The 22378-nt window shown below is 39.8% G+C and overlaps 1 protein-coding gene across 9 annotated transcripts in view; it reads left to right on the top strand.

Annotated features, from left to right (window-relative positions):
- The window catches only part of LOC135701450 (liprin-beta homolog), a 167536-nt gene that overhangs the window by 89354 nt on the left and 55804 nt on the right, over positions 1-22378 (top strand). The window contains exon 1 of one of the 9 annotated variants that reach the window (XM_065222249.1): positions 18086-19251. The exons of the other annotated variants lie outside the window; for them this stretch is intronic. Coding sequence (XP_065078321.1) covers positions 18744-19251 — 508 coding nt within the window. The 5' untranslated portion in view covers positions 18086-18743. Of the gene's footprint in view, positions 1-18085; positions 19252-22378 lie in introns of those variants that run through there. 9 annotated transcript variants of the gene reach the window in all.

Below are 22378 nucleotides of genomic sequence, written 5' to 3'. Positions count from 1 at the left end.
AGTTCGATGGTTGTCAAGAGGTAAACTGCCGCTCTTCGCATGTCGGTCCCATAGCAGTTTTTGTCAAAACTGAGTTTTACAATGCAAATGGTAGCTGATCACTCATATTTTCTTAATACTGGATGAACTCAATAACTTTGTTCTGAAAAAGTTTGGAAAGACAGTCAAATTGGTTGTCTCATCACATAAGAAGCAATGGTACGAATCAAGCTAAAAATGCGATTTTCTCGGCTTGCTGATTTTTGCCATGGGACCGACTTGTTAAAAGCGGCAGTATAGTTCTAACACGAGTTGTGGAATTACGTGAAGAGTTTGCGATTTTTTTTTTTTGGAAACTCAAGAGAACTTTTCAGTTCTTTTGCGTAATAATGATTTTTCTCTGAAGCTCGCGTATCTCTCTGACATTTTTCAAAAGTTAAACCATCTCAATACCTATCTTCAAGGATCAACATCGATGGACATATTTGATGTTCATGACAAAATCAAAGGATTTGTGAGAAAGCTGGATTTGTGGTCTCATAATTTGCAAAACGGAAATTATGATGGTGTTGAGTCGCTCGAAACTCTAATTGTTGAAAAGCATCTCAAACCACCATCTTCTATCATCACTGGAATTTTGGAACACCTGAAAACCCTGAAGGAAAAGTTTTGCAAATATTTTGATGCGGAAATGGAAAAATGTAAAAGTACCTCTGGACCGTTGATCCTTTCAACCAGAAGGAAGTCATCACCCATATATCCACGACGGCTAATGAAAAGTTAATAGATTTATCAGAAGACAGTATCCAAAACAGTTTGGGATCCTATGATCTACTGAATCAACTACGACTTTTAAAATGAAAAAAAAAAAACAACACATGAAGTGCTTTTGAGTGGGTTGAGTTATGTGCTTTTCATTCTGGTGGTGCTTGAGTACTTGGCACTGGGGAAGTCTACAAGTAGTGGACGAAATACGCGTATCTGTCAAAAGTGTTACAATTAAGTGGTTCTCATAAAGACTTTGGCGCTGTTTCCTTGGAAGGCATCGTGATATTCCGTATAAGAAAATAGAGTAACAACAATTACAAGCTGTTCACGATCACGTTCATTACAGAGTTCACGTGGCCAAGTTACATCAAGTATTCCAGGAATGTCTCGAAAAAGAACTCCTCACTCCGGCAACTAAATAAACTTCGCATAAGAAATATAGGTCAACCTTTCAGAAATCAATTTCCAAATGAAATGTTATCATTCTTTAGCAAATGCCACGCCAATGAGGAATCCGTTCCAGATGAATTCACTGTTTGGACATCTGTACAATTCTCAACATTTCACCAACAATGTAAACATCGAAACCGAGACCGCTCTGAGTTATTGCCTGTTTTCATTCAACCCTCGTTCCCGGCATTAAAATTCATAAAGCATAAAACTGATATCCAAGAGCGAAAGAGTGCAAAACCCTTCTTTCTGCTGCCGTGGTCGTTAATACGAGACAACGCCAGCAGTTCTGACCAAGAAGCACAACGCGCATCTAACGGGGTCAAGCAAGATTTATGGACACAACACCTCCGTTCTGTCAGGCAGTAAGCAGTCTTACCGCGTGGAGAGACATGGTTCAATGAAGGCAAAAGAAGACGATGTCAACTCCAAACTCCGTTCTTGAGTCGTACAGCAATAAATTAATCACCTCAAATTTCCTGAAACTACCGTTCTCTGCTAGGAAATTTACGACATTTCCCGGTTTCTCGTTGAATAATCCGACGTCGTTGTCGTCGTTGTCGTCGTTGTTGAAAGCGCAGTTTTGAAAAATGATGCCTTCTAGCCAGAACGACAGTTGGAGTTTCCCCCATTCACTGCGTTGACCTAGATTCGCATTCCGGACAAAGTTCATGAATGATGGTCTGATTTTTTAGGCCGACTTCGGAATGAATGCGACCAAGCCGAGCTCTCAAATTTTAATTTGCAACAATTCTAACAGCGAAACACAGTCGCAAAGTATAAGTGGAAATTATGGCTCCACGGGATTTACGGTGGTGCATTCAGAGCTAGATTCAAAAGTCCCTTCTGGCAAACACGGGAATTGCACCAACAAACGGTGAAATATGTTAATTAGAGAAGAAAGGTCAGATTTATTAGAGTGCCTCGGCACTTGTACTTTCGCGTTTTTTGTTTGGGTTTATAAATAAATCTGACCAGGCCATGCGATGCAAAAAAAATGGGAAGCTTGTTGAAACCAGGAAATTCTGCCAGATAATTGACGACAGGCTTGGATCAGTGGCGTAGAGTGGCCATGAGTCAATAACCTTAATCCATCCGTGCATGTACGGTAAGGGTGGTCGGTGTCCAAATTAATGTCTGTTGACATTCGAGAGGACACAGTTTGGCAACAAGAAGACAGTAAAGGTGGAGCATAGCTAAACTACGCTGCTTGGATGACATAACAACATTAGGAACTATTAACCCCTCGCTCCGCTTGAGATTGTGTGATCTCAAGTGAAATGGCTGAATTCGTACATCAAGGGATCACCAGAACAAATTGGGGATTAGGCGGATTTGCTTATACTTTCGTTAAAGTTCATCTAATGGTAAGCTCTTCTCCCTCTTCGTCAATGTTGCTGAATGAGTGATATCAATATGGATCAAAATTCTTGGGGTAATTTACTTTACTAAGATACTCTATAATTTAGTCAGACACAGTTTTATCCCCTACCTCAACGGTTCGCGACGCAAAATCTTAAGGAATTCTGAAATAAATCTGAACAAAAATGGGACAGTTCCAAAAGTTATCGAGCATCAACTCACTGGACCAAAATGACAAGTTCAAATATCTTTCACGATAATCACTCAGCAACCCAATCATAAGACTCAAAAGATAAGTACAGATGAGCTCAATAAGTCGGCAGTTGACAAAAGCAGGCCACTCTCGATGTGTGTCACGCGATCATCTGTTTACTCAGCAGTAACCATTGTGTGGTTTTCGACGTTGTTCTTCATCAGCAGTTCTTTCGATCGATGCGTCGTCGGCTTTGGAAAGCAATCGTTTCGTGATGAGTGTGTGATGACCACCTTTTGCGTTCATTGCTGCAATAAAAGCGCTCTGCCTCCCCGTTGGCGATACTGCCATACAATGAAACCACTGGAAGTGGATTCCATTTTGATTGAGGAGGCATATTGGATAGCGGCAGATAAATTGTTTATTGCGTTGTACCTTTTGACTATAGTTTTACGATGTTTTGTATAGTGAACACGTCGGCTCTGCAACTTTAATTCCATTGAGCCTTATCAAATAAATTAACAAACAAATCAAAATACTAGCCCAATGAGATCAGAATAGAATGTAATTTTTCTAAAAACGATATTAGCAGGGGATTGCATGGACTTGCCAAGAGTTATTTAACTTGAGTACCCAACAAAAGTCTAGAAAAGTTATTTCACGAGCACTGCGGAGATTTATTTCGTTTCTCCGACTGCTTTAATTCCTTGTTGAGGAATCACTGCCGTGAGTTCATAGGCCTGCGTGTAGCTTCTGATAGTGTCCAGCAAGATCTTGGAAGTTACCCTAGAAATCCTGTAATGTTCCCAGATAATTCCACAAATCCAGTGAAGTTGCTTTCATGTCTCATAAAGCTCTCACGCAAATCTTGTTCATGTTGATTTTCTCTTCCTTAAAATGTATTGTGAAGCTCCCTGAAAATCTTGAGGGGTCACAATTATAAGTTGTGTACACTACACACATAGATTTTATTTTGCCGTATCTCAGCGAAAAAACCTGCCTAGATTCAGCTAATAAATGATAATTTTGCCGAGATCTCAGCTAACAAACATAAATTTTAAAAGAAAATAAAATGTCGAGCTGCTCGGTGGTGATCATCTCAGCAAAAAAAAAATCGAAGCGTGTAGCCTTTGCCCAACTAACATTTTCATCTATAAGTCATCTTTTCCAGCATTGTGCTGTAAAGTAGCTGGCAAAAAGCTGCAGAACAATGTTAATGTTTTGACCAGGATGTCTTTCCCTACGTTGTGTATTTTAATGATGTTGGGTAGATCGGCAAACTCGAATATCCGTTTCGGAGCACGAATAAAAACACATGCCTGCACTTCAATTTTAACTATTTTTATTACCTCCAAGAGGTATTCTGCCTGCTCGAAGGTAGTACGAACACTTAACTCTATATATTAAATGTCTTCCTTAAAAGCTAACACAGTACAATTAATTTCAATTTTAAAACAAACTATACCTAATGTAAACAATAATAATGATTGGCATATACATATACAAACACTACAGAAGGAACAGTGGAAGTTCTACTACCGTAGATCGTACCGCTACCCCAACGCTGGAGGGCATTTGTTGACGTAGCTTTCCACATTCAAATTTTGGTAGAGCCCGGTGGCGATGGTATGCTTCAATATACTGCCCCTCAAAAACGAATGCTTTCAAAAATATTTTTAATCCTATAAGGCCTGTACTCGAAAAAAATGTACTCGAAAAAAATTCGCCAAAAATTTATTTTAAGTCGGATTTTCTTGAAATATTCAGAAAATGAACTAATACATATGGATTATGTTGCGGCCTAATTACTTTATTCAATTTCCTTTCCATCGCTGAAAGCCCGCACCTTTCCCTTAAGACCCCTCATTACATTTTGTGCAATGGTGGAGCTGACCTTTTTGGTCACTTTCATTAATTCTTTCTTCAACTCCAGCTCGTTCTTAAACACCTTGGACGATTTTCGAACTTTGGCCTTCATTATGGCCCCAAATCTTTCCACCGGACGAATCTCTGGTGAATTTGGGGGGTTGGCAGTTTTTGGTACAAAAACAACGTTATTGTCTCTATACCAACCCAACGTCGATCGCGCGTAATGGCATGATGCCAGGTCCGGCCAAAATAATGTATCGCCTCCGTGGGACCGCAGGAAGGGCAACAGACGCTTCTGGAGGCAGGTACGGTAAATTTCGCTGTTGATGGTACCCATTGTGATGTACGGTTTACTCAGTTTATTGCATTGGCATATGGCCTGCCAGAGCAAGTATTTTTTGGCGAATTTGTCACCTTTCTTCCTTATGTCTTCCGAAACATCAAACCGTGATTTGGCAACGTGGAACTCCAGCCCCGGTATCTGCTTTGCGTCTGCCTTGATGTAGGTTTCGTCATCCATAACCTCACGCATCTATTTCGTTAACCACTCTCGATACAGCTTCCTTGCGTGGGATTTGGCCGTGTTTTGTTGATCACGCCGGTTCGGTGCCTTCCGGATCTTGAATACACGAAGCCCAGCTCGTGTCATGGTTTGCTGAACGAACCAGGCGGAACACTTTGCTTTCAGAGCCGCGTCGTGAATCGAAAGGTTCGGATTACGCTTGAAATAATCCAACACCTTCCGGGCGTTCACAGGGTCAGCTGTCTTCGATTTTCTTCCACTTCTAGCCCGCCACTCGGTCGTATGGGACTCCTTAAACGATTTTACCACCCGCGACACAGTTGTATGGGTTATTCCTAGTTGTCTTCCGATCCATCTCATGGTCGCTGTCAGATTTTCCATGACGGCGCGCAAAATTCTGCGGCGAGTTTCTTCTTGTTTCGAGGACATCTCAATAACCACTGAACCGATTGTTATGAAATTTTGCACATGTGAACAATTCACTTCAAACTAGTTATACCCAGATTTTCATCAATGTTTACCCAGGGATAAAAAAGTTACACACGGATAAAAATGGTGCATTTTTTTTAGGACAAGCTTTAGACGAAAATCGTACCGTATGATGACGCATTGGTTCAAAAACGCTGTAGTTTCATGACGCTTGGGTCCAAATGACACTGTGGTCCAACGGGTGGACGATTCTGTCCGACAATACATGCTTCGAGGTTGGACACAGAGGTCCGATAAGTGAACGTTGTAGTTTGGTACGCAGACGCAAGAGCCCAAAAACAGGGAGGACGCTTCGGTCCGACGGGAGGACGCTTCGGTCCGACGTGAGGACGGTTAGGTCCGACGGGAGGACGCTTTGGTCCGACGAGAGGACGCAGGGGACCGGCAGGTGGACACAAGAGTCCAGTAGTGGACGCAGGGGTTTGGTAGTGGACGGTTAGGTTCGGCGGTCCTGCAGATGAACGCAAGGGTCCGGAAAGTACACTGGGATCCAACAGGGACGTAGATGTCCAGCAAATGGTCCAATAAATCGATTCAGGAGTTCGGTGAATGGATGCTAGGCATCCGACGATCAAACTGACTAATCTGATATGAGGATGCGAATGGCGCTGGATGATGCCATTGCGATGGTTATTTTGTCGCTGCTTGCAATGATGATGTACAATGGCGAAACTCGCTCTTCAGATCCATCAATGGCGATATCCAGTACGTGCAGAAATTCACTCCAAATAATATCCTGGTCACGGCACCAAGCTACAAGAATAAGCTAGCAAAATAGTTTTGGAGAGCGTTTACTTAGCTTTTCACAGCCATTATTCAATTTGTCAGTCGCGCTTAAGGGGGTATTCCCGATCTTTTTTTTTTTCAAAAAATCAATTTTTTTTTCACGTTTTTTTTGTACTTCAGACTATATACTTTCATCCCCCCAAGCCGTTTTCCGATCAGCGAATTCGGTGTCCAGTTTTTCGCGCCTTGAAATAAATAATGCAGCGCCCGAAAAACGGCTCTCCGCGCGCAACTTTGCGGTCGGGACTGACACTGCTCTGCAGGTATTCCAGACTTATCAATACATTTAGGTGCATGTACGGGCAATACGCCTTTTTAATGCACCACCAACGTAGAGTGCGCCAAGCGAGTTCGAGAAGAAACGTCAACCAAACCGTTTGTTTACATCAGAATAAGTATTTTCCCCAACGCAAAATCTTGCCAATTTCCATCGGTAATTGTCTTATTGTACGATTTTCCACAAATCTGAAATGATTTGCACCTTAACTATTCACACACAAGAAATCCGGAAGATCATAACCACTAAGGCACTTTTCTAACTATCCATTTTTCTCAACAAAAATATTCCTGAACACCAGCAGGATCTTTTCAAAAACGTTACAGAATTAAATTTTTCAACTGTAGATTAAGTTTTGCAGCATCTCAGATGAATCAATTGATCAGGAAAAGTAAAAAAAGTGTTCCGCTTCCTATGTCTCAAGCCAAAAAATTATGCTCACAACACTCTTTTTGACGTTCTCCTATTCGCCACCAGAGGTTGAATCGATCGTTTAGTTTCTATTAAAAAGGCTTATAGAGTCAAACGCGTTTTTCTCGAAACCAATTTTTTTTTATCGGGCGAAGATTTTTCTCAGAAACTATAAGAGATATTGACTTGAATCTTTGCTCATTTTGTTCCTTATTAAATTCTTTGGAGCTTCTCCCACTTTCAGCCAATAATATTAACATTTAACATTGTTTGAAGCACCTTAAAGCTGCAAAAAAGCGGGCTAAAAATAGCCTGTTTTTTCATATGGCCGCCATTTTGTTAATTTGCAAGATTTTTTGCTGCCAACGGGAGAAGCTCCAGAGAATCTTATGCAGATTATCAATTTCATCAAATCTGTTTCAGATGAAGCCGTTCCAGAGAAAAGTCTTCGCCCGTCCAGGCGTTTGCGGCGAACAGGGGTCTGTTTGCCGCCATTTTGTGACGTCAATAATGTCTTTTTTTATGTCGAAAAAAATTTATTTGTAAACTTTAATGTTCAATAAACAAGAATCCCAAAGATTTAGGCGCATTACTATTCATTTTCCTTGAAAAAAAAATAATTGAAAAACAGGCCGAAAAAAGGCAAAAAATTGGGAATACCCCCTTAATAACAGCAGCCAATAAACTCTAATGTCTCTTCTATGCAAATATTAATCAATTTTCAACTTGTAGCTGCAAAACAAAGCTAATAAAGTGAAAATACTAACTCATGAATAGTATAACTCATTTGATAGCTTTTACACAACCAACCACTCTTGCTAAATAACATAAACATCAAAGTGCTTTTCCAACAACTAAACAACCTGTACTCTGCTAATAAGCTGTGTTAAATAGCACTACTTTGGAAGCATTTTTAAAGTCATCTAGGTTTATTTTTAGACTTGTGAAGTTTTACAGCTTTTACTCCGCTCCGCTTACTTACAAAGTTGAACTAACTAGTCCAGAAAAGTGACTAATGTGCACTATTTTAAAACCTCTACTCAGCGATCTCGTTGTAGAAGGTCATGTAAATTTGTTTACGTCAGTTCAAAGTGTTGGCGTAGCGAAGCTGATAGTTTCAAGGTTTGCCAATGCGGTCGTCTCGAGTTTGAGTCCAGGTTCCGGTGCAGGGTAATAATTTGGTGGTGTGATTATATCTAATTTCGAAAAATTTGATTCGCAGCTAAATAAAATCAATCAATTCTCCTATCAATAAAAGTAAACAATATTTAACCCAACTACAGGATCAAGCTGTGTAGTGATTATTGGATAATCGGGAAAAAGGTTGAATAAGCACCTTTCAAGATCACACACAATCCCCGCATTTTTGCTGAAAAGTACCAACAAGTCAATTGCAATAGAAGATTTTTCACTGATGGATCACGCATTGATGGATCCACTGGCTTCGGCGTCTTCAATGAATACTCAACCGCCTTTCGGAAACTTCAGGAACCTTGTTCCGTTTATGTTGCTGAGCTAGCAGCAATCAACTTCGCATTGGGGGTGATTTCCGATATGCCCATAGACCATTACTTCATCTTCTCGGATAGTCTCAGTTCGATTGAGGCTATTCGGTCGATGAAACAAGGTAGGCACTCATCTTATTTCCTTTCAAAGGTAAGGGAGCAGATGAGTTTGCTGGTCGAAAGATCATATATGATTACCTTTGTATGGGTCCCCTCACATTGCTCAATCCCTGGCAATGAGAAGGCAGACTCTCTCGCAAAGGTGGGCGCACAACAAGGCGAGATTTATGATAGAAGAATTTCACATGATGAATTTTTCCCACTAGTACGTCAGAGTTCTCTTTTAAGTTGGCAAAACGATTGGACAAATAATTCTCTTGGGCGGTGGTTACATTTCATTATTCCAAATGTTTCTTCGAGAGCGTGGTTCAAAGGTCTGGATGTAAGTCGGGGATTCATTCGAGTGATGTCAAGACTTATGTCCAACCACTACTCGCTAGACGCACATCTCTATAGAATAAACCTCGTTGACAGCAATATATGTAGGTGCAGAACCGGTTATGATGACATCGATCACGCAGTTTGGTATTGCCCGGGTAATGACGCCTCCAGAGCACAACTATTGGATACCCTAGTGGCCCGAGGTAGACAACCCTTCCGTGAAGTAAGAGATGTATTGGGAACACGTGATCTTCCCTACATGCAAGCGATCTACGAATTCCTTTGTTCGTCTGATGTTAGAGTTTGATGTGACTATCCCCTCCTTTCCAAACAATTTCCCGCCATTGTGTCCCAGTCTTATTATCCTCCTGTTCCTGTGCTACTTGCCCCTGCCCAGCCAGGATTTGGTCAACCGTCCGAGAGTAGTATCTGAAGGAGGCTTCAGAAACCAGTTTCCTACCTAGATCCTTCCAATTGAAATTGTTACCTATTAACCTCGAGCCCGCCACGAGTAATTGGTACCCAATACTAACCTAGAAATACTGCTATTTAAAATGTAAATCAAACATTACTGATTTTGGCTCCGCAAAGTGTCACACACGACTGAGCCTAGTAAATAAACGAACTAGTTAAAAAAAAAAAAGATCACACACAACTAAACAGCTGAATAACAGCTGTGTAAATGGAAAGGCAATACAAGCTTGTCAAAACCGTCCCAACAGCCATAAGTAGCTAACTGTTCGCCAGATTTGCTTGTATATAGGTTGAGTAAAGGTTATCTCACAGACAAACAAACATAACACATTGAATATTTCTCACTGTAAAACATCGTCGCTAAAACATTACCGCCATCTGTTGAGTACACTGTGGTGGGCACTACGCTGAACAGATGGCGGTAGTGTGTAAACGTCAAACGTAAGGAAATTGACTATGCGCGCCACAGCTGGTGGTACTACCAACTACGATACTTTTAAATTGTTCGTTAAATGCTTGTTCGATCAACAACTTGCGAGTGTTATGTCTGTTTGTCTGTGGTTATCTCATATTGTATAGCATTTGAATACAGCTTGAGGCTGTATAAATGAATACAACTTGAGACTGTATAAACGAAATGAGCAAAGCGTTTACATTGTGAAATTTTTTAGTTGGGTAGGCCTACTAGGTTGAGGTTTTGCCCTACAAGTCTCGTGGAGTTTCCTCAAAACAGCTGTTAGACAAATACACGTAGTTCAAATGTCCTAAATCCCTCTGGACTTACTTCCCACAATCATGTCCTGTGGAGTTTTATCCCAGAGAACGGACGTTGAGGCTTGAACAAAATTTCTCTAAAAACTAGTGTAAAGATTCCTATCCGACTTAAGTCCCACTAACGGTGAATTCCCCACTTAAAAACCCTCTTTGACAACCTGATGGCGCTGGCGTTGCACAACTTACACTAGACACTAAATGCTGGTAGCACTAAGTGGCAATTTTCAACAGAAAATGTACCGATACTAGCGCCAAATTGGTCGAAAGTGGAAAATTTATAGAGGAAATCAGAAGACGCTACGTAACGGCGACGTTCCCACTTAACTTTATACAAGTTTCTGACCGAAGTTGGACGATTGTTCCCTGTGGTTTTATCATGTTCAACCACAAATTGTACATAGTAAATCTTAAGTTTCTTGATGTAGTCCTGCAAGTCTTGCGGAATTGAGTCAGCTAAAAGTTCTGTGAAGACACTTCACAAAATGTGTGCAGTTAGCTCACAAGTCCTGAACCATTAATTCACAGTTCTCAAATTAATCCACAAATTTGGAGCTTTTTAATAGTTGATTATCACGTGAATTTTATCGTGGTCTTTTAGTATTATTCATAATCATCACACATTGCAGATATATTCCTAAGAAGGAATCATCGTTAATAACAACTAATTTTCAGGTTTTTTAATCGGTGCATTACGGTATCCATAAACCATGGATAGTTTTGGAGAATTTCTCAACATCACCCCCATCCCTCTACATGGACAAACCAAGGATCAATTTTCAGATAGACGTGCATTCTTTTGCAAACCACGATCCAAACGTCAATTAAGTGATGCCCATAATGAATACTCCCAGAGATGGCGCTGTTTTCTTGGTAGGCATCGATGAAATTCAGTATGGGAGAAGACAGAACCATTGAAAAGGTCCACTTTGTTCAAATTTACACCGTCATGTGGAATCTGAGAAAAGTTCCACAAGCCTCCAGTTCGAGCAAAACTAGGAAATACTGTCAAATGTCCCACAATATGGGTATTTATGGAATCAGGGTGACAAGTCGGCACCAGAGATTGATGTCTGACACCATTTTGACATCTTATGTGCTGGTTTTCGGTCACAGAAAAACTGGGAAATACTGTGAAATATTCCATAATATGGGTATTTTTGGAATCGATGTCTGACGCCATTTTGAAATACAAGATGGCGGTTTCCGGTTACAGAAAAATTGGAAAATGTTCCCAAATATCCCACAATATGGGTATTTTTGGAACCGTGGTGACTGGAAATTGATGTCTGACGTCATTATTATTTCTTAGCTTTTATGTAACTGGTAACTGATTTAAAAATGGCGTCATGACATGGATTTCCGATCCCTACCCGAGCAGGAACGAATATCTCGATACCCTAAATTTGTATAGATGAGTCTGACATAAGAGGCAAGATGCCAAAAAATATTACCAAAAAAATGTTTCCACAATACCATTCCAATACCAAATTATGATAATGCAATACCAAAACAATACCACACTGGTATTGTTTTGGTATCCAAACATCAATTTTTGTTATTAACAAAACAGAATTAGGTTTTCTTCTTCTTATTCGCATTTCAAGCTTATTGCTTAGCGCATATTAGCTTATTGCTTAGCGCATATTAGCTTATTGCGTGGTCTCAACTTAGTGTTCTAAATGCACTTCCAAAGTTATTAATTGAGAGCTTCCGATGCCAATACCAATGCATGAATTTGTATATTGTGTGGCAAGCACAATGATACTCTATGCCCAGGGAAGTCGAGAAAATTTCCAACCCGAAAGATTCCCTCGACCGGACCGGGAATCGAACCCGCCGCCTCCGGCTTGGTAATACCGTGCCTTTGCTGACTAGGCTATGAGGCCCCTTGAATTAGGTTTTCGTTAGTTTTAATTATAAAAAAATACCCATATTGTGGGGTATTTGACTGTATTTCCATGTTTTTCTTGGATTTAAAAATGGCGGAAGACATCGATTTCCGGTCCCTACACGTTACCCCGACTTCAAAAATACCCATTTTGTGAGGAATCTTCAAAATGGCGTCGGACATGGATTTTCGGTCCCTACACGTCACCCAGATTTAAAAATATCCATATTTTGGGGTATTTGACAGCATTTCCAAGTGTTTCTGTAACCGAAAGCCGCCAGCTCGGAATTCAAAATGGCGGCAGACTTTGATTTCTGGTTCCTACACGTCACCTAGATTCTAAAAATACCCATATTGTGGGGTATTTGACAATATATTCGATAAACTTTTTTACGAGGTAAATCCCAAATAATGAGTATTTTTTACTGATTCAATTTAAAAACCCCCGGTTTGGTTCGTGAATAGGGTGTATTGAACTTAAAAATTGTAATACAGAATAATTAAATATTTAAGATTCATCGAATTAAGAAACTTTTCAGAAAACTGAGGTATGTATAGGTATTAAATAAATAATAAAAGAGAAATGAGCAGAAATCAATGAAAATCGAATTCCGACGATTACTCTTAAGGAGTTCTGGAGAAAGTTTTAAAGTGAATTTGATGAAATTTCACTGGTCAGTTCTCAAACGAATTCTAAGTAAAGTTCTAAAAAAGAGTTTCAAGGAAATTCCGGAAAAAAATCCAAGAGACCGTGGAAGAAAATCTTGATGAGAATGTCTTTTTCTTCTTTGCATTTCAAGCTTTTTGCTTATCGCATATTAGCTTATTGTGTGCTCTCAGCTTAATACTCTAGATTCAATTCCATAGTTATGAATTGGTTGCTTTCGATACCTGTACCATTGCGAGCCAAGTACAATCATACTCTTATGCCCAGGGAAGTCGAGAAATTTTCCAACCCGAAAATCTAACCCAGTCCCCGTCCAGCATGATTTTGCTTTGTAGCTGCGCCTTTACCGACTGAACCCAGGGAAGCCCCAAATGGAAAATGTCATGGATTTTATTGAAGAATAAAGTTAAATAATGTTGTGCAGAATTTTTCAAGAAATTTCAGTAGAATTCTTTTTTTTTATTCTTTATTTAAGAGATTTTTAGCCGTTTCAGGAGAATTCAAAATAAGATTCCAGGATCATTCGGAATCGAATGCTAAATATGTCATGGTATTGATTTGGGGTGAGTCTGAGTTGAGGTGATGTGAATTGAGGTAAGGTGAGGAGAAGTGAGGTGAGGTGATATGAGGTAAGGTAAATTGAGGAGAGTTGAGGTGAGGTGAGATAAATTTAGGTGAGATGAGTTGAGGTGAGATCAGATGAAGTGAGGTGAATTTAGATGCGTAGGTGCGGATGAAAATTAGATGAGATGAAGTGAGAATCATTTAGGAGAGGCGAGCCCAACAAATATTTTCAGCTATGTGAGCTTACTTTTTGCAGTTTTGTGTTATGAAGCAGCTGCATAGAGGCTGTGAATTCAGCTGCAGACAAAAGGTATCAAAATAGTATGAGTAGCGCCTATTCATCATTTATTCAACTATTAGTCAGCTTGTCAGTCAAATTGTATAACAGCATCTAATAAACGTTTACACTACTGCGGTACACATGTTTCTCAACATACAACTTATAGCTGCAATCCAGAGCTGATAAAGCGCATTTCCAACTATTAAATAGCTTGTACTCAGCTAATAAGCTGTATAATAGATTTTCGGAAGCATTCATGCAACCATTTTGAGGTGGATTTCGTATGTGTACGTTTCCAGCGGTTTTATAACTTTTACACTGCGTCTTTCATAAATCTATAAATAGAACGGTCGATGTAATCGGATGTAAAATGAGGTGGGTTGTGCTGGTGGGTGGTCAAGAAAGTGTTCCACATGTACTACTATAAAGCCTCTACTCAGCCACCTCGTTGAAGGGCAACATGTAGATATTTATAGATCAGGTTAAAGTGTTGTTGTAGGAAAGTTGGTAGCGTCGAGGTTTCCCATTGCGGTCGTCACAATTTCGAGTCCAGGTCCCGGTGCAAGTAAATTATGCGTTTAATTAAATCCACTCTCAATATTTAACTCTACTTTGCGTCAAAGCTCTATAGTGATTATTTAGTAGTTGGCAGAATTAGCTGAATAAGCGCATTTGAATTTCATACGCAGCTTAAACAGCTGAACATCGACTGAGTAGAAGCGTCATCGAATATGGGGTTAAGAGCTATCTAATGTGACCAAAACTAGCTACATAAGTTCACCAGATTAGCTTGTATAGAGGTTGTGTAAAAGTTGCTGCATATCGTATAGTGTGCAGCTTGAGGCTGTAAAAAAGAAATTGATAAAACGTTTACATGCACTGAAAATGTTAGTTGGGAGGTTAGAATAATTGAGGTGAGGTGAGGCAAAGTGAGACGAGATGAAATGAGATGCGATGAGGTGAGGTGAGCTGAGGTGAGGTGAGCTGAGGTGAGGTGAGCTGAGGTGAGGTGAGCTGAGGTGAGCTGAGCTGAGGTGAGCTGAGGTGAGGTGAGCTGAGGTGAGGTGAGCTGAGGTGAGGTGAGCTGAGGTGAGGTGAGCTGAGGTGAGGTGAGCTTAGGTGAGGTGAGCTGAGGTGAGGTGAGGTAAGGGATGAGATATGATGAGATGGGAAGAAATTGAGATGAGGTAACAAAGTGAGTCGAGGTGCACGCCCTCATACACGTGGCATTTAAAATACATGTGCAGTAATTGAAATTTTAATTTTAATACTTCGAGCGGTATTGAAAGTAATTAAATAATAATTGGCGATAGTTTAAATAATGAAAGGTTTTGTAGATATACTTTAAAAAATTAAACTGTATTTTTTTAGTAATTAAAGTATTATTTTTTTTTAGTTTTAAAATTTAAAAAGTAATGAAAGCAGTAATTTAGAACATTTTGTCAGCAGGTTGCGTTGTATTGGAAGATTTGCGCGTGCCCTTCGAGGTGAGTTGAGTTGAGTAAAGGTGAGATGAGGTGAGGAGAATTGAGGTGATGTAAAATGAGGTGGGCTGAGGTGAAATAAGGTGAATTGAGGCAAGGTGGACAGATGTTAGTTGATGAGGTGAGATGAGATAATATGATCAGAGTAAGCTGAGGTGGGGTAAGGTGAAATGAAATCAAGCTTAACATTGCATTAGGTCCTAAGTAACATTGATCGATTATCTTCGTCGACTTTCTCTTTTGATCACAGAACCGTTTCTTGATGTGTTTGTCTTATTAGATGCTAGATAAAAGCTTCTTTTATCGATCTGTGTGCTGAAAATACCTGGGAATGTCTTTACATGGCCGTGGGGATGCAAAGAGAAAGTCGACGAAGAGAATCTGTCAATGTTACTTAGGACCTAGTGCAATGTTCAGCTTGAAATGGGGTGCGGTGAGATGAGGTGGGGTGAGGTAAGGTGAGGTGATATGAGAATTGCGTGTAGTTAAAATCGCATGCTGGCACCACTGTAGAAAAAAAATCTGATCTGACATTTTGTTGTACTTAAGGATAGAAGGATCAGGTCTTCAGCATACTTACAGATTTGATAGTTACGAACAACTTTCAAAAAAATACAAACATTCTATATCGTAGTGTTCTGGTGTAATGAATGAATCATTTAAAGATCTTGAAATCTTTAAAATTCAAAATCTTCTTAACGAAACAAATTATTTTTTTCTCTTTAAATGATCATTATTTAAAAAAAAGTCTGCTGAACATATTGACTTCATCAAATTAAAAATAAAGTAGGAGCCTTTTTCGATAGGGTAAATGGCTCTAATGTTGGCCTATGGATTTAAGATTGGGCCCATCGCTAAAAATCTGCTATTTATCATTTTTATCTAGATGAACGCGTCATTTGGACGGTAGTAATGGATATTTTTGGTCAATATTGAAAATTTATAGATGGGCCCAAATTAGGGGCATTTAGGACGACATTACATCCATTTCCCTTATTTAAATATAAAGTTTTCAAATGAAAAACTCGCAAATCTGACAACACTGTTGAAAACATGCGAGCCCATCATTTTAAAATGCTTCAAAAAGGGTACTCAATGGTGATTGTATCTTTATTGGATTCATATATATGTAAGAATGAAAATTGGTTTTATTAAAAATCGGCAAAATGGGGGGCCAATTGGCCCAAAACTTTGGATGTTTTGTTCTGGCCTAAAATGAGTTGACCCACCAATTTGAATTCAAATTGGAGTGGATCGGTGCATTTGCTCGGTCACATGAGATGGATTGACCCATATATGTATGCCTGTAGGTATGCGCGGAGCAATAGGTTTAAATTATTATATTTTTTTCTCAGAAGTCTAATCGACCTGTTCTGGTTAGTACTCAATCCATTACCGTGAATTGGTGAAATTTGAGCAACATTTGGATTTTCGCCAAGCAAATTAATAGATTCATTTCGATTCCCATACATTTTGCCATACAAAATTTAAAATTCACCCGCATATCCAGATTATAACCAAATTCGATCAAATTTGACACCGTTGTTGGGGACCTCAAAACACATCGGATGAGCAGTGAGGAACACTGGGTTGTGATCCACCATGTCATGCATGTATCAGTAAGGGACAATGACTTCTAGTGATATAGTCAAAGATTAGCACTCCAGAATATTAAGGATATTCTAGATCACCTAAAACAAAATTGCTGTTTTGATTTTCATAAACCGTATTTAAAATGTGTGAAAAACTAGTCCTGGTATTGAAAGAACTAAAAAGGTGCGGTGGTCTGAATGTAAGAAATAGGTCCGAAATATAAATATAAATAGAAGCGTAAACTTAAATTAAAAACTACACACCGTATTCAAAGAGTTTTTATGTTACTTCATACACGAAGTTTGCGATTTTCAGAGTTGGTTGGAAATGCTATCTAACATGAAGCTTTAGTGTGATAATTTATTTGCTAGAGAATGGTCTTAGAAGAGTGTAGGTAGATAGTTCCCTTAGAGTACGGTAGTATCAAAATAGAATAGAAGTTGAAAATGAGCGAAGGGCCATTAATGCGACAGTGCAAGTCAAACGCACACTCTTTGCCTTATGATGTACGCGGAGATTTGAAGTATGTCTTCATACATACATCCAAATGGCCCTTCGCTCATTTTCAACTTCTATTCAATTTTCATACTACCGTACTCTAACGGAACTATCTACCTACCCTCTTCTAAGACCATGCTCTAGCGTGTACACAGAATGTTCAAAGAATGGTGACCCAAAAATCAAAAAAAAAATCCTTACCCATGAATGTTCAGCCTATTTAAAGCTAAACGTGCTGTCATTCCATCCATCCGATATTTCACGCAGCACAAATATTGATTTGAATTATGAGATTCATATATCGATTTCTGCTCGCTATATCAACAAATAATCATCATTTCCCGACACGAACACGAGCAACTAACAAACTCCGAGAGATCAACATTCAAGCAGTTCCTGGCCAAATAGCAAAAAATAATTTTTTTTTTGACTCGACCTTCTCCGATTTGCATGCAATTCTGCATAATTTTTTGCTATTGGCAATCATTCACATTTCTACTAGGTCCAGTGGATCTGGAGTCTGATCGATTTGTTATTTGGCGTGGAACTGCTTATAGACGATGAAAACGTTGACGTTCTGCCGAAAGACGATACTGACAGTTTTATTTAGTTAGCCACATTCAGTAGACGGCTTCCTTCACAGATAAACGCAGTTTGTATTTCTCACCATTTCGCCGAATCAAACCACTTAGTCATCTTTCTTAGGTAGGGGGAAAAAAAACCCCCATGCATGACCAATCCATCCAAATGCGGCTTATCACCTATCAACATTGTAAATGATTCGTTGATTCGTACTCCCTGACCTTACGATCACCGGTCGCGTTGTCTCTGATGAACCGCGTGCATGTAAGCCGAGGGAACAACGCAAGGGAAATGAATGCCAACATGCTCGTGAGAGAGCTCAGCGTCTCGTCGTCGTCGCCACTGAATTCGAACTCGCTGTGCACATTCGTCAGTTTAGTCTGACAAGTCCGATGGGACAACAGAACGCGACTTGTAGCTCGCAGCAACGCAGGCGCCGCGTCGCCATCATCGTCGTCGTCGTCGTCTGACGTGTTGCGCGTGGTTCTTCGCCCGCGGTGTCTTGGGCAATTGCGAAAAATATTTATAAACGCGCCTTCATCTTTCGGCAGAACGTGGCAGCGGTCCCACCTTGGAAGAAGTATAACATCGATTTGGAAAATTCTACTCTGATTTTCGAGTTTAATAGTGTTATAAAATTCCTTGTTTGTTTTTCCTGAGAGTGCATATCTTCATGCTGCGTCGAAAGCATAGAAATGTTGTCTGTGAATATAAATAAATGAACAGCCGAAACGCGAAGTGTTGGTTGATTTTTACGTGTTCCTTTTCCACTGTCGGTGTATGTGATTTGTTATTCTGTTCTCGGCTCGTGGCGTACCATAAATACGGGGAAGAAATTAATTAGAACAGTGCGCAACACTCGGTCTAGTTTGCGAGATTAAAAATAATGGAAGACGACGATCTGCATCAGCATCGGTCCATCGGTGCTCCCCGCTGTGACTTTAACCGGCTGAGCACCATCCGGGAACGTAGCAGTGGCAGTCGCAGCAGCAGCAACAGTGATGATTCAGAATTCTTCTCGGATCTACCGCTGCCCCCGGTTCCACCAGTGAAAACGGACGATCAACTGCCCAGAACTCCGTCCGAAGAGTTTCTCTACTCACGGATGGTAGACTTCGACGATGAACCTGCGGCAGCGTCCCGGGAAGATCTCCGGTCCATCGACAGCGGTACGACCAACACACTGCACAAAGGTTCTTGGAGCTCGGCCAGCTGCTCGGTGGACGAGGGGATTCTCTACTTGGATGGCGACGATGGGGATTTCGACGAGTGTTCGTCTGCCTACCGAGACAAATTACCAATCCTAAGATCACTGTCTGCGTCACCGGAGCTGCTATTGCAACAGCAGCAGCAGCGAAGGCGAAAACGGAGGAAATGCCGCAGACGCAAAGCAGGTGAATTTACATGAGCGGTGTGTGACGATGGTGACGACGTCGTCGTCGTCAGCGACCTAGATCAAGTCGTTGGAGCATAACTTCGCAAAATAAGAATACGTTTGTTGGTTTGTTGATGATGGGTTTGGTCTTTGACAGGTCATTTGCATTTTGCGATGCAGTTTGGCTGAAGTGATTTGCTGGGTGAAGTCGTTGAAAACAGGGTGTGTTCGTTGTTGGGAAAGGCCAGTGATTTCACTACCAGTTGTTTGGGTCTTGTTGAATTTCGATTCGTTTGCATTCCTGGATAAATAAATCCGCTAACATATACAATTCGTGATGAGAGAGTCATACTGCCTAGAATCGCATATCTGTCCCATATGGATTTGCGTAAATTGTGAGATAACAACGCTGTCCACATAGATTGGCATCTACTTTCATTTTAAAGGGTGTATTCGTGGAAAATGGCTCACACATAAATAACTGTAACTCATTAAATTTTATACCAAATGACTGAAATTTTCAAAGATGATGGTTTAGAGCACTTAAAACTTTTTTAAAGGCTAGTTCGATAAACATTTTGTTTCTTTTTAATTCATGCTGGGCTGAAATTCATAATGATGAATAAAACTGGACTGAAATGATGCCATTGCTGGGATCCAGAGACCACATCCCACGAGCCGCTCGTTGGCCAGCGCTGGTTTAGAGTGTCCTAAATAAGCAAAGCATAGGGTAGAGAGAACTACTTCGGTCTAATCGCCCATTTTGGGCCTATCGAGCAGAAAACATCAAATAAATCAGAGTTAACAAGTCAATTATGCGTTTGGAACGATTCTTTAGTTCAAATGCAACCAAACGAAGTCAATGAGAACGCGTAATATGAATGTTTCCTATTCCTTTTTTTTTTCTCGAAAACGAAAAAAGCGCTCCGACCGAATAAATTTTTGTCTTCATCCGATAGGACGAAGTGAATTCAATGACGTTTAAATGGCGTTTCAATGCATTAGGCCTAATTTAAATCCAAAAAGCAGTACTAGATTTTTAACAATATCTCAACAATTTGTTTCTCTTTAGCAAATCTTACGGTACGTACGGAAAGGTTAATAAATGTAGAAGTCATCTGCAGTTAAAATATTCCATTATGTGAAAAAAAAATCACGCGGAAAATAGAGGCAAATGGCGGGTGCTCAGTGGCCCAAAATTAGATCTAAGCCCTATATCATGATTTAAATATAAGCGTCGGCTTGAGTTTAGATCAGGAAAACAAAATGTGGTCTTAAAAATATTGAAGAGTGGTAGAAAACTGCATTTTATCTATATTTACGAATTTTGTCAACGCCATCTTCAATTTATTCACTGATTTTGAATTTTGTGAAGTGCGCCTGAAAAAAAAAATTGTTTGGTTTGGTGTAAAATATTTGATATTTTATTTGTTTAAAAAGGTTTTGTTACTCAAAATGAATTATTGTTTTTTAATTTAATTTCAAACATTTTGATTTATAATAGTAATTTGGTTTATACAGCTTATGTGTGTGCTATTTTCCACGAATACACCCTTTATGTGACACAAATACGGATTTTTATCGTGAAAAATGTAAAAACAACGTCAAGTCAGTCCCATCAAGCAAAGTAATCGCATATCAGTCCCAATCTGAAATTCCATAGGCCAGCAGCCAAATTACAGTTCTGCTTGCAAAATTGGCATATTTTTTACTGATATAACTAAACATGCAAATTTCATTGCAACTGATAATATCTCGAAAAAAATGCTATGATTTTTCAAACATTTACATGAAAATTGCACTTTGAAATTTCGACTGCCATTTTCTCAATGCATACTTTTTCCGTATGGGACTGATCCTTGGACCCTAAAATGTTGGGTAAACTTTATTTACCCAGAGCTGTGGAGCCGGAGTCAGAGTTGGACGCACTTCTGAGCATAACGAGTCGGAGTCGAAGTCGAAGAAATAGTACCTAATCTATAAGTAATCAGCAATTCCATGTAAAAAGTAAGATGTTGTATCCAAGCCACGACCCAAGACTTGCCGTAGGATTACGAATGGTAGTTTTGATGTCACAGCAAAAGTATAGTAAATATTAAATTGATTTCTTAACTCGTAATCGGTGAAAAAGTTCGATAGGTTGAAATTCGGAAGCAATTTGAGAGTTCTGTTTTGAGGGGGTCTGTCGGTGTCTTTGTAGTACAAGCAAATCCTGGACGGTATGTCTTGCATACAAGCTCTTACTTGAACTCTTTTGTAAGTCATTTGGGGTCCTAAAAAGGACCGATGGGTTGGAAGCTTAGAAGCCAGTTTAGAACGAATCTGTGGATTTTTTTCCTCGATTTTCTTGGAGATGATAGCGGTGCGGTAATGAGATATGTATTAGGGAAAAAAAACACATCAATCACAGAAACTAGGCATACCGGACTGTACTTACGTTTATGCTTTTGATGCAAATTTTAAGCACTTTCTATTAAGACGAGTAGGCATTTTTTTGAATAATTCTCTTAATAGGAGGGGCCTAAAATTTGTATCAAACGGCATAAAGATAAGTACCGTCTGGCATGTTAAGTGCTCGGTATCAATATTCGGCGACTGTGTTAGGGAAACCACTTTTTCCCATCACGGAAACGCCCCGTGTTCTGATGACAAAATTAAGCATTTTCGGTGCACAAAACGTATGGAATTTTCGTATATTCAATAGATAAAAAAGCGCAAATTGATTGAAGTAATTTCTTGCTTAAATTTTCCAATCGCGATGTATTCGCAATGAATCATATAAATTTGGGATTTTTTTGCTTTTTTCTAGCGTCCTGGAGAAAACCATACCTTGATTCGAAGTGTTTCTGTTTAATTAACATGATCATGTTGCAAACGTTTTGTTGCTGGGTACATTATCAAAGAGCTTTGGGGCTGATGTGGCTGGCAGCAAGGCGAGCGAACGTTCAATGAAAATTAACAACAATAATTCATGGTGGTCCTGAAAAGAACCGTTCAACAAGGATGAGACTGGTGAGCTGTATGTTGCCGCGCTTGGCATAGATGGCAGCGACTAACAACGAGCAACTGAATCCGTTCAGTAGCGGTAAGGCTGTTTCCTCCTTCTACGGTGAATGGTCGCTCATGTCAGCTGCAGCTCGCTGCTT

The sequence above is a fragment of the Ochlerotatus camptorhynchus genome, unplaced genomic scaffold (genome assembly GCF_037179485.1).
Source record: "Ochlerotatus camptorhynchus isolate MF236.1 unplaced genomic scaffold, CSIRO-AGI_Acam_v1.1 ptg000162l, whole genome shotgun sequence".
Classification (NCBI taxonomy): Eukaryota; Metazoa; Arthropoda; class Insecta; order Diptera; family Culicidae; genus Ochlerotatus; species Ochlerotatus camptorhynchus.
The sequence above is the reverse complement of the archived record's forward strand: the minus strand, read 5'-3'. Positions and strand labels throughout refer to the sequence as shown.